At 40.1% G+C, this 13,908-nt stretch overlaps 1 protein-coding gene across 1 annotated transcript in view; it reads right to left on the bottom strand.

Annotated features, from left to right (window-relative positions):
• szt2 (SZT2 subunit of KICSTOR complex) overlaps positions 1–13,908 on the bottom strand; it is a 260,612-nt gene that overhangs the window by 167,420 nt on the left and 79,284 nt on the right. Inside the window, 4 exon segments of the mRNA XM_087990508.1 lie at positions 4,893–5,151; positions 6,119–6,246; positions 8,812–8,859; positions 13,224–13,449. Coding sequence (XP_087846634.1) covers positions 4,893–5,151; positions 6,119–6,246; positions 8,812–8,859; positions 13,224–13,449 — 661 coding nt within the window.

The following is a 13,908-nucleotide window of genomic DNA, read 5'->3' as shown; positions in this document are numbered from 1 at the left end:
TTCTCTGGATTCCTCCAATGGCAGTATACCATTCCTTAGATACGGGGCCCAAAACTGTTCATAGAATTCCAGGTGTGTTCTGACCAATGCTTTGTATAGTTCTATCAAAACTTCCTTACTCTTATGCTACATTCCCTTCGAATTAACGGCCAAGATTCCAGTTGCCTTCCTTGCTACCTGCTGGACTTGGATGCCAGCTTTCTGTGACTTATGCATTAGAACCCCATAATCTCTATTTTGTAGTGTTCTGCGGCCTTTCTCCATTTAAATAATGTTGAACTGCTCCATTTTTGTATAACCTTACATTTGCCCACATCATATTTGATTTGCCAAATTTTGCCCACTCACTTAACTTGTCTATATTCTTCCATCGACTCTTTGTATCGTCCTCACCACTTCCCTTCCCATCCATTTTTTGCATCGTTTACAAACTTGGCAATTGTACATTCGCTTCCTTCATCCAAGTCATTAATACTTATTGTGAACAACTATGGCCTCAGCACGGATCCTTGTGGCACTCCACTAGTTACTGGCTGCCATCCTGAAAATGCCCACTTGATCTCAAACTTTTTTGCATTCTCTTAGTTAGCCAACCACCTTCTTTTGGGCGAGGTATAATTTCAACCAGTGGAATTTTCCCTCTGATTTCCACTGACTTCAAATTTGCTGGGTGGTCTTAAAGCTATTCCCAGCCAAATATTGTATGACTGTCAAGGGCAGTCATTCTCGCCTTAACACATGAGTTCAGTTCTTTTGTTCACGTTTGGACAACATGGGACTTTAAGTTTTCATCTTCTCCAATTGAGAAATGAGGTTTGAAAAAAAGAAACAAATGAATCTAAAAATTAAATTGGTACATATTGCATGGGGAAGGCAATTTGAAGATTCAACAGCAACTTGATAATTGCTTTCATATTTCTCCAATATTATCTTTTCTCGGCAGTAAATGTTTAAATGAATAAGCATTTTTCAATCATGTTAATATAGTGATAAACAAATAACTAAAGCGAATCATTCTCAGAATTCATTAAAATAAATTTCCAACCTATCTGACGCTCTCTAAACACTGTTCTTCATTAAGAATAAATACTCAGAAGTTCATATCCCAAATTTAAATTTAACTGTGAGAATTACAGTTAGATGTTCAATTCCAATATCAGGAAATTAGGTTCAACTTTTATAAATGTAATGCTAAATTCAATAATCTAAAATGATATGCAATAATGACAAATGAATGCCATTGGTATGCCTTCTAAGTATCATGTATTATTCAGTAAATATGGTATAAATTGATGGGAGATTTGTATTCTGGTTTTCACTGTATGCAACTTTCCCCTCATTTGGTGGCAAAGCCTTTAACCTTGTTCTCTGGAAGTCGATCCCTAAACCATGACATTTTACATCCCAGAAGGCGACCCTGCAATTTTGCCACTGCCCTTAAAGAATTAGCCAGAAGCTCTGTTCCATTTCTTGCTCTTTTACAATGCTTGCTTCTCTTTCATGAATATTTGTCTGTTCCCTTTATAAAAGCCATTTGGATTCCCTCTCACTATTCACAGAAATTCAATCTTTCAAAAAAAAATTCTAACCCTTTCCTTGATTTTTTTTGGTGATAGGGTCAAAGAGTCGGAGAGGTACAGCACAGAAAAGGACCCTTCAGACTATCATGCTCATGCCAGTCAAGAATAACTACCTAACCATTATATGTAATTTTCCAGTACTTGGCCCATAAACTTGTATCAAGATTAGAGTGGTGCTGGAAAAGCACAGCAGGTCAGGCAGCTTCCGAGAAGCAGGAAAATCAATGTTTCGGGCAGGATTCCTGATCAAGGGCTCCTGCCCGAAACATCGATTTTCCTGCTCTTCAGGTGCTGCCCGACCTGCTGTGCTTTTCCAGAACCACTCTAATCTTGACTGTAATCTCCAGCATCTGCAGTCCTCACTTTCGCCTAGTTGACCATAACCTTGTATGTGTTGGCATTGCAAGTGCACATCTAATTGCTTCTTAAAGGTTATAGAGGTTTCTGCCTTTACCAACATTATAAGCAGAGTGTTTCAGTTTTCGACTACCCTTTGGATTTTTTTTTACATTAAACCTATGCCTCTAGTTAACGAGCAGTGAAAATAGGTTTTTATTTTGATTAGATTAGATTAGATTACTTACAGTGTGGAAACAGGCCCTTCGGCCCAACAAGTCCACACTGACCCGCCGAAACATAACCCACCCATACCCCTACATTTACCCCTTACCTAACACTACGGGCAATTTAGCATGGCCAATTCACCTGACCTGCACATCTTTGGACTGTGAGAGGAAACCGGAGCACCCGGAGAAAACCCACGCAGACACGGGGAGAATGTGCAAACTCCACACAGTCAGTCGCCTGAGTCGGGAATTGAACCCGGGTCTCTGGCGCTGTGAGGCAGCAGTGCTAACCACTGTGCCACCGTGAGTATGTAAACACGATCTTCTCAAAATTTTGTTTGTTCAATTATTAAAAGCCCTTCGTTTCTCAAGTTTTCCTCTTAACTAAAGCTCTGGGAATGTCTGGGTGGTACAGTGGCTCAGTGGTTAGCCTACTGCCACACAGTGCAAGGGGCCCGGGTTCAATTCCAGCCTCGGGTAACTGTATGGAGTTTGCACATTCTCCACATGCCTGTGTGGGTTTCCTCCAAGTACTCCTGTTTCTTCCCACAGTCCAAAGATGTGCAGATTAGATGGATTGGCAATGCTAAATTGCCCATAATGTCCAGGTTTATAGAGTCATAGGGATGTACAGCACGGAAACAGACCCTTCGGTCCAAGGAGTCCATGCCGACCAGATATCCCAACCAAATCTAGTCCCACCTGCCAGCACCGGCCCATATCCCTCTAAACCCTTCCTATTCATATACCCATCCAAATGCCTTTCAAATATTGCAATTGTACCAGCCACCACCGCTTCCTCTGGCAGCTTATTCCATACACGCACCAACCTGTGTGTGAAAAGGTTGCCCCTTAGGTCTCTTTTATATCTTTCTCCTCTCACCCTAACCCTATGCCCTCCAGTTCTGGACTCATCCACCCCAGGGAAAATACTTTGTCTATTTATCCAATCCACACCCCTCATGAGTTTATAGACCTCTATAAGGTCACCCCTCAGTTTCTGATGCTCCAGGGAAAAAGGCCCCAGCTTTTAGATTAGATTAGATTACTTAGATTAGATTACTTACAGTGTGGAAACAGGCCCTTCGGCCCAACAAGTCCACACCGACCCGCCGAAGCGCAACCCACCAATACCCCTACATTCGCCCCTTACCTAACACTACGGGCAATTTAGCATGGCCAATTTACCTGACCTGCACATCTTTGGACTGTGGGAGGAAACCGGAGCACCTGGAGGAAACCCACGCAGACACGGGGAGAACGTGCAAACTCCACACAGTCAGTCGCCTGAGGCGGGAATTGAACCCGGGTCTCTGGCGCTGTGAGGCAGCAGTGCTAACCACTGTGCCACCGTGCCGCCCACAAATTGTTCAGCCTCTCCCTAAAGCTCAAATCCTCCAACCCCAGCAACATCCTTGTAAATCTTTTCTGAACCCTTTCAAGTTTCACAATATCTTTTGATAGGAAGGAGATCAGAATTGCACACAATATTCCAACAGTGGCCTAACCAATGTCCTGTACAGCCGCAACATGACCTCCCAACTCCTGTACTCAATACTCTGACCAATAAAGGAAAGCATACCAAACGCTGCTTTCACTATCCTATCTACCTGCAACTCCACTTTCAAGGAACTATGAATCTGCCCTCCAAGGTCTCTTTATTCAGCGACACTCCCTAGGACCTTACGATTACGTGTATAAGTCCTACTAAGATTTGCTCTCCCAAAATGCAGCACCTCGCAGTTATTTGAATTAAACTCCATCTGCCACTTCTCAGCCTATTGGCCCATCTGGTCCAGATCCTGTTGTAATCTGAAGTAACCTTCTTCGCTGTCCACTACACCTCCAATTTTGGTGTCATCTGCAAACTTACTAACTGTACTTCTTATGCTCGCATCCAAATCATTTATGTAAATGACAAAAAGTAGAGGACCCAGCACTGATCCTTGTGGCACTCCACTGGTCACAGGTCTATAGTCTGAAAAACAACCCTTCACCACCACCCTCTGTCTTCTACCTTTGAGCCAGTTCTGTATCCAAATGGCTAGTTCTCCCTGTATTCAGTGAGATCTAACCTTGCTAATCAGTCTCCCATGGGGAACCTTGTCAAATGCCTTACTGAAGTCCACATAGATCACATCTACCACTCTGCCCTCATCAATCTTCTTTGTTACTTCTTCAAAAAACTCAATCAAGTTTGTGAGACATGATTTCCCATGCACAAAGCAATTGTTCAGGCAGCCATGGGTTAGCCATGGGAAATGCAAGGTCACAGGAATAGGGAAAGGGGAGGTGGGTCTGTGTGGGATGCTGTTCAGTGGAGTGGTGTGGACTCATTGGGCTGAATGGTCTGCTCTATACTGTATGATTCTATGATCTTAGCGAATCTCTCATTTAGCCTCTCCATAGCATTAACATCATTTCCAAGGGGAGGCATAAAAGCTATGAGCAATATTTTAAATGCATCTCATCAATGATTTAGTCCACCTCTGATGGGATCATCACTAAAACAATATAATTACAACAGAAAATAAATTACAATTGCCTGCACCGCACAACAGAAAAGAAATTCCTCATGTACTTTTAACTCAACATGAACTTATTTGTTCCTGATCAGAAGTTTGAATGCCTAGTATAAAGCAGGATCGTTAAACTTAACACTACTCGCCTGTTATCAGCAGACAGCTACTAAATACCAAATGTGCTGGCTGGGAGATATGTGACAACCAAAAACACAGGACAGTACCTTGAAGTAGATGCAAGAACTCCCCTCTGGACCCGCTCATCCTCAGGTTCTACTCCTCCAATCACAAATGTAGGGTTGGAGTCATGATCACTCCAACGCTGCAAGTCATGACTTTCACGGAATGATCGGATATGTCCACAAAGTGTTTGCAGAAAAGTGGTGATATCAATTTCCTGCAGCAATTCCTCACAGTAGTCCATAGCTGTAAGCAGGTCTTGAGAGCTGATGTAATATGATTGCTGTAAACTTCTAAATACACCTTTAAGAAGAAAATAAAACAGCATCTTAAGAATAAACATCTGTGGCTTCAACAGAAGTTTTATGGTACTAATGTGCCCATTAAGATGAGTGAATTCAACTTTGGGAATGAAACATTTTCTCCTTTTAACCAAGTTTATCCCATACCACATAGATTAATATAAACATTGCTTCAAAAATGCACCTTAATACAAACCTTTAAAAAAAACATCCCTTACTGCACATTTGCATTATACAGAAGTTCAGGATCAGGATGTACACATGAAGAATTGGGTTAAACAAGAACAACCTGTTACTGACAGCGCATCTTTGGCAGGTTCTAGCAATGAAGAACAATGGTTAGACTGGGGATACCGTCACAATTTTAATGCTGTGAAAAGGGCTAAAAGTTTAATTTTAATTTTTAGGCACTGAATTAAAATCAGTAACATTTGAATTCAGTTTCATGACAGTATTATCAACAAAATTGAAAAATGAGTATTATATGACAACAGGGGGACATAGTATGAAGTTTTCCCTTCTCCAAAATGAAACATTTTGCCACCAAGTGAAATTTAAAAGTGCGATGTAAAAATGGCAGATTGAAAGTTAAACGTATGAGATTAGAATAGGGCCATACTACCTCATCAGGCTTATCTCAGAATCAATTATCTGTTTTTAATTTTTCTCATAAAACATAAACCAGAAATAAGAATTTGAATTTTATATGGGGGCATAAAGCTTTGCTATTTTTCAAGAGTAAACAGCAGCCTGCTTGAAAATAGCAAATTGAGCACTAGACAGCTTTACAAGAATTCTAGTGTAAGGTATACAATATATCATCATTTTATTAGTTTCTATATACATAAACATGGGGGAGAAATGTTCATGTCTTGGGTTACACAACACTTCAAACAGTTGGGACATGGGAGAAATCAGTGTTGAGTTACTGTAACATCAAAGAGCACAAACCCTCAGACTTTCATTACCTTTTACATAACATTGATGGTAATGCTCTTGAATAAGGTTGCAGTAGTTGGTGAGTTCTTTGTTCTTGTGGAGATAAGATTGTGGATCCACTGAGGATGAGTTTGCTGGCCGTTCCTGCGACAACGATCTTAAACCAACGTTAAAAAATTCATAGTAGCAATTATAATCATTTTCCTGTCCATTTTATATGGCATTATCTCCCACCACTGAAACTCTCAAAACAGCACTATCAAATTCAACAGCAATAAATACTATGAAGAAGCTGCATTCAAATAAATTAAGCACAAGGAGCTAAGACAGAGCATAAGAATTTGGAGAAAATTCTTGCAGTACTCTTTAGACAACTCAGACATCAGATATATCTAATGTCAGTGAAGCACTGATTTAATATCATGACTGATCTGTTCTTTTAAAAAGCATTCCAATATTAAGTATGAATTAACTTGCGTAGTGGAATAAGGATGAGTTAAGTCCGTAAGGATTCTGAGAGAGCTGTATTGTAATAGATTGAAAGGACAGCTTTCTTAACTAATATTAATAAAGGAAAAACACCTGCTGCACGAGATGTTCTTGACAGTTGTGAGAATTCCAATGTTGCTATTAATGGAAAGCTTAAAGTAAAAACTTGACAGATAACATCCAAAACAGAAGAAAGTGGAAAAATCTCAACTCATGATTAAAACCTTTGCTCAAGAACCATGGTGACTATACACGAAACAGCCACTGCTGTCATTTTCATTACAGAGATATTAATGCTATAAGGGGTCCTTAAACGCTATCAAAACATGCAACATTTCCAGTGAACCATAAATCCAACAACAATCTAAATTTCAAAATCTATGGAATAAAATTTAATTCAATTGCTAATTTTCTGCTCTATTATTAGGTATTAGTTGCTTCCAGTTCTCCAAGCTTGCTCACAGTAACACTACCATGCACGTGCCTCACACCAAATAGCAATACTAGATTCAGCATCAGCAATTCTACCCCAAGTTACAAAAATAGTTTAGGCTCTTTACCACACAGTTCTCCATTAGTAGCATTTCTGCAAGCACTGTTCTAAAGAAAAAAGTTAGAAGGAAAAGAAACTGCCAGCACAGCGCACTCCAAAAAGCACACCCTGGTTATAATCTTATACTGGCAGAGACCAGGGTTTGGATTTTCTGTTCAACTATTGGCTGAGATTGTGCAAAGACAAAAAAAGCAACAAAATTGTTTTGATTCATATGATTATATAGATGCACAGCAAATAAAACCACCTTCAGCATGGCAATTAAAATGTAGAAAATAGTTTCATGGACTAATCAAGGTCACAAGCATCCAGATTTTACACTGGCAGACTAAATCAAAATCTCTGACTGGATTTTAACTCAACTGACTTGTCAGGTACAGGGGTTTCCACTCCATACGGCGTACATAAGGTAACACCAACATGTTTCCTACTCAGAAGTCAGCCTGATTTACAGGCTTTGTTCCAGTTCATCATGGAGCAGATCAAAGGAAGACACAGGGCAAGGTAAGCCCATCCCCAATAGCAGCAGCAGTGTTGGGGGTGGAAAATCTATTGAAGTTCTCATTTAGAAGATGGGATCGGCATTAGATTAGAAGGCTGAAAGACAGGGAACAGAGATGTGCAGGGGAACATAAAAAGGCTCATCGGAGGCCAATGGGAAAACTGAAAAGGTTGAAAATTGGAAATATTGAATTGCAGGATTTGACCTTGCTAGAATGCTGGATCCATCAGGTAATTTGAAACGCACTCCCCTCTCACCCCTCCAGGATTCGACAGTCGTTGGCTGGATTTAGCTGCTAGGTTCTCAAGTTTGGGAAAATTACTGCCCAGATTAATTCAAAATGTTGAATTATAATGCATCTCGCAGCAACATTCTAATACTTAAAATGCCAAACCACATTCTTGGGGTGGGTTTGTTGCTTGCCTGTAGACATCGGAAGTCAATGGATTCAGATTTTTATCACTTTAGTTTCCCATTCAACTCAAACATGTCAGTTTTCGGGTTCAAAAAAAAACTGCCATCCAGAGTCACTATTTGTTTCGATTTAAACTGTTGACATGGAGCAGACAGGGTTAGTGTTTCAATGTACACGTCATGTAATCAATATTTCTGAAAGGCTTTTGTTTGACTTTTACAAAGTAAAATGCGACCCAAATTATACATCTGAAGGTTTGGGAAATGGTTAATTATTTTCTGCAGCAGCAAACAGCAGAATGCACACAGTACAACATTAATTTAGAACTCGTGCTATCCTGGGGAAAACTGCTGGTCAAATTCCCAGGGCATCTGGTTAAGAAGAGAAACAAAAACAGAACCAAGCTATTTTAAGCAAAAGGAGTAAATTACATGGGGGATTCTTTCACAAACTTTCAGTCAAAACATATGCAGCTGAAGAGACTCAGCATTAGGTGGTATGCTGCCTTTTATATGAGGTGAATCCTGGTACGTGAAACTTTTGAAAGGAAAAGGAGAAAATTATACACAATAAGAAGATTATAGGTAAGAACAGAACATTCAAGTGAAATGAGAAAGGATTGGAACACGAACATGCAAGTCACCTAGTGGCAGAAAAGAATATCTGCTATTACAAAAAAAAGTCAATCCCTTAACCAAAACAATCAAAGCATGTCCAGCAAGCAATGAATAGGAATCAGGGCTTAAGCTGATAGCTTTGCTACCTGGTTTTCAAATCCTGATACAGTTCCCAGGAAACATTGTCTTGAGATCTAAATTATTCAGAAGAGGAGGAAATTAAAAAATGCATAATCGAATCAGTCTCATTTAATTCAGACATGATCACCTCATCAATCTTATTCAGTAAGTGGAGAGGCAGAAATAAAACAAAAAGAACACAATTGATAGTGCCATGTTCCTGATATTAAAGTGACACAGTGTCTGAGTTAGTGTTGGGAATGGAATTACAAGGGTGAAAAGCTTAGAAGTGAAGTCAGCTTAATAGATCTTCCAGTTCAATTAAGATAATAAACTATGACTTTTAGATTCTGATGACCTCATGGTATAAGACCAAAACACATTGGAGCAGAAATTAGGCCATTCGTTCCAACAAGTTTGTTCCGCAATTCAATCATGGCTGATAGGAAAATGGGGTTGAAAACCTATTTTCTCCCCATAATCTTTGATCCTCTTGACAATCAAGAACCTCTGTTTTAAATATACTGAATGACCTGACCTCCAGAGCCTTCTGGGGCAATGAATTCCACAGATTCACCACACTCTGGATAAAGAATTTTCTCCTTATCTCCATTCTAAAGGGCCTTCCCTTTGCTCTAAGGCTGTGCCCTCGGGTCCTCGTCTCTCCTGCCAATGGAAACATCTTGCCAATGTCTACTCTGACCAAAACATTCAGTATTCTGCAAGTCTCAATCAGATCCTCCCTCATCCTTCTAAACTCCATCGAGTATAGTCCCAAAGTCATCAAACATTGCTCATAGTAGCTTTTCATTCTAGGGACCATTCTCGTGAATGTCCTCTGAATGTGCTCCAGGGCCAATACATCCTTCCTGAGATATGGGGCCTAAAATCGCACACAATACTTCAAATGTGGTCTGGCCTGAGCATTGTAGAGCCTCAGAAGTACATCATTGCTTTTATAATCAAGTCCTCTCAAAATAAATGTCATCACTGCATTTGCCTTCCTAACTATTGACTCAACCTGCAAGTTTACCTTGAAAGAGAATAGTTGCCGCCCCACACCCCGCCCCCTTCCGATTCTCTTTGCATTTCAGACTTCTCAATTTTCTCCCCATTTAGAAAATAGTCATACCTCTACTTTTCTTACCAAACTGCATGACCTCACACTTTCCCACATTGTACTCCATCTGCCACTTCTTTGCCCACTCTCCTAACCTGTCCAAATCCTTCTGCAGCCTCCCCAATGCTACTTGTCCCTCTACTTACTTTTATATCATCTACAACCTAGCCAGAATGCCCTCAGTTTCTTCATTCAGGTCATTAATGTATAAGCTGAAAAACTGTAGTCCCAACACTGACCCTTGTGGAAAACCACTAGTCACCAACTTCCAGCCTGAGAAGGACTCTTTTATCCCCACTCTCTGCCTTCTGCCACTCAGCCAATCTTCTGTCCATGCTAGTACCTGGCCTCTAACACCATGGGCCCTTATCGTATTCAACAGTCTCCTGTGTGGCACCTTATCAAAGGCCTTCTGGAAGTCCAGATAGATAACATCTATTGGCTCTCCTTGGTCTAATCTGCTCATTACCGCCTCAGAATTCTAACAAATTTTTCAGGCATGACCTCGCCTTGATGAAACCATGCGGACTTTGCCCTATTTTACCAAGTACTTCCATGAGATTCAGAAATTTCATCCTTCACAATGGATTCCAAATTCTTATCAACCACTGAGGAACTGCCCCAACCCTCACCCAGACGTGCCACATTCTATTATCACTAGACTATTAAACCAGTAACGTCCTAGGTGTCCAGGATCAATCCCTACGTGGCAGATAGTGGAATCTGAATTCAATAAAAATCTGGGAGTAAGAGTCTAACAATAGAAATGAAATCATTGCTGACTGTTGCAAAAAATTAATCTGTTTCACTAATGTTCTTTCGTGAACAAAATCTGCCATCCTTACCTGGGCTGGCCTACATGTGACTCCAGACACACAGCAATGTGGTTGACTCTCAACAATTAGGGAAAGGCAATAAATGCTGGCTGAGTCACATGCCATGAATGGATTTTTAAAAATCTCAACTATGTAAAAGGATTATTAAGAAATATCCTTGATATACTTAATGACAGAGCCTCAACCGCCCTCCTCCAATTTACTACCCTCAAAGAAGAAATTCCTCCTCACCTCTGTCTTACATGGGTGACCCCCTACACTGAGATTATGCCCTCTTGTCTTCGACACCTCACCAGGGGAAACAACTTCTCCACATCTACTCTGTCAAGCCCCCTAAAAATCTTACTTATTCCAATATCATTGAAACTCCAGTAAAAACCAGCCTAACCTTCTCAACCCTTCTTTTCTGAAGAAAATCCCTCCATATCTAGAATCAACCTAGGGAACCTTCTCTTGATCGCTCACAATGCCAGTACATTTTCCTTAAGTAAGAGAGCCAAAACTGTTCTAAGTGTCTTCTGATTAGCACCTTGCATAGTTTTAGCAAGATCTCCCATTTTTTAAACACTCAACTCCTCTTGAAATAAAAGCCAAATTTCATTTGCCTTCTCTAAAACCTGCAGAATGTGAATGCTAGCTTTTTGAGATTCATATAAGAGGACACTCCAAATCCCTATGTGCTGCAGCTTTCTGAAACAAGATGGGAAAAAAGAGAGACAGCTTAGTATTGAAGGGCATCTCTCAAAGTCCTTAAAGTGCACCTACAACATTTAAATGGCTTACTTTATTACACAACTGGTGATCGTGCATCTCTCATTGTAACATGCCGGTCTCTCACTGCTGGATTCTTGACATGTGTCAAGAGCCAATTTTAAAGTAAGTATCCTTTGACTTCTAAGCACCAAACCAGAGTTTGTTTCTTTGAATGTTGGATAATGCAGGATGAAAGAATCATGACAACTCCCAAGGAATATGGCATATAATTCATGGGTTGGACATCAGCTGCACGTTCATGGAAGAATATTCCTTTCAGATGATGAAACTGTTGGTTTCTGTGATGTTGTTCAGTTTTAGAAGTATGCACTGGTGGCACCCTGTACCGCTGGAGTGCCAGAGTGGCAATCCAGAGTACCTGCTTATTCTTGTTATTATCATAGAGGAAGTTTAGGTAACATTCAGTCCTGGCAAACAACTCACTATCTTATGAAAGTATATGAAACAGATTGCAAATCCAAGTTTAAGACGATTCTAGTGGCACCATGCAAGAAACTAGAGATGAAAAGGCTGAGGCTAACATGACAAGGTCTTCTTCTAGGAGGCTGCAGATGCCAGCAACTACTCAACACTACACTCTCAGTCTGTAGTTGCCCTATTCCTGAGAGGTCAAGAAACCAGAGTCCCTCTTGCTCTCTACAGCCTATCACATGACTAATGCCTCCTGCACCCTCAGTAACTCTCCTTTACTACTGATGATCACACTACAGCTTATCATCACTGCCATGATGATGATGGTTGTCTTCTGAACTACAGCCCCTCACTTTGTGCTAAGGTGTGAAATTGTCCTAAATTCTCCAATGTTTTGTACAATCACAAGAGCTCCGTGTTAAACATTTGACAGCGAGAACTGACAAAGCAGCTGCAAGAACTAAATGTTGATAAAATTTGGAAGCTATCTAAAGTTGATAAACACCCGTGAAATACACTTTAAACACTGCTTTTTGTATTGGTAACCTTCCCAAGGTCTGGCAAACACCAACTTTAGATATTAGATTGAAAGAAAGCTACACTTCTGTGAAAATCTCATTCTCATCCAATTATCACCTTAAATGCTACCTTCACAACCCAGCACCTTGTGTCAACTCCAGCAAGCAGGTTTGCTTTGTTTTTGCAGCCAAAGGCAGCTCAGTCAAGCACAGCATTTAGGATAGGTCCCAATCATGACCTTTTTTTCTCCGTCAAATGTTATTATCTGTCCTCTCCAAACACCTATTCTTGCCTATGAAAATGCTCCCAATGTGCCCACATTACAAACCAAATGTACTCTATAAATCCCAATGCAGTGTGTGCTCAATAAATAGATACATTTACCATGAGTAAGAAAAAGAGAACCTTCTTTGAATCAGGATGTAACTATGTCATGGGTATAAATAATCAACTGTCTTTCTGCATGTTATTGTGCACCTAGTACTGTAAGAAGTACTGTACACAGGCCATTTCTATACCCCTGGTTACATTTAATGAATAAAGATAGATTAAGCAAATGTTGCCAAAAGCAAAATATTTGCTGATATGGTACTTTGCCAGCCTTTCCAGTTCTATCAAAGATTGTTAACTGACTTTAGTCATGTCATTTATCTGCTCGACCAATGAAGGTTACATTTCTTTACTAAGAAGATGGTGTAAAAATGAGAAATGACAATGTTTCTGTAACATATTCAGATAGCATATACCTGCAACGTGAGCAGAGGGAGGAAAAACTTACCTGAAATAAATGTCCTTTTTAGAGCGTTCAGCGCAAGAATTCACAAGTTGCTCCCTTAACAACTCCAGGGAGCAGTTGTATATGTAGACAGGACATCGAAGGTGATTTGGGTCACACAAGTCAATCTGAGAAGTCTGTCGGCTGAATGTGATGTGACAGTCTTTTTTGGAAGGCAAACTGAACTCTACGCGTTCCTTTTCTACTTCTGAAGCCACATTGTCTGAGTCTGTGGAACAACATCAATAGGAACAAAGCACATATTTGGAAAAAGCTCAAAGAAATAGAGACTGCATGGCATAAAACACTACGACAAGCCAGAGTTACCAACTGTGAGAACAGCTCTTTATTGAATAGTAACACTATAATATCAATGTAACTATATGAGGACTGGGAGATAAACAGCAGAAAGACATTGACTAATAGGTCACCCTACCAGTTAAGTCAAACAGTGAGTGTTTATCCAAGATAGGGTGGTGTTGAAAGAATAGTATAATTATATTCTGCATAATCTCATTCCAGGAAGTAACAGAGACCACTTATGCACATAGATTATAACAACAGGGCAGACTGAGATTGAACTTCAGATATTAAATTATCACATTCTCCACTGCTACCACACAAAGCCAACTTCTGCAGCCCTTTAAAAGACTATATTGAGAAATACATTTTGAATTCAAATGCTAAT

The sequence above is a fragment of the Chiloscyllium plagiosum genome, unplaced genomic scaffold, assembly GCF_037043375.1.
Source record: "Chiloscyllium plagiosum isolate Xiang-an unplaced genomic scaffold, Cpla_swu_hap1 HiC_scaffold_9, whole genome shotgun sequence".
In the NCBI taxonomy this organism is placed as follows: domain Eukaryota; kingdom Metazoa; phylum Chordata; class Chondrichthyes; order Orectolobiformes; family Hemiscylliidae; genus Chiloscyllium; species Chiloscyllium plagiosum.
Note: the sequence above shows the minus strand (reverse complement) of the source record. Positions and strands in the feature narration are given on the sequence as shown.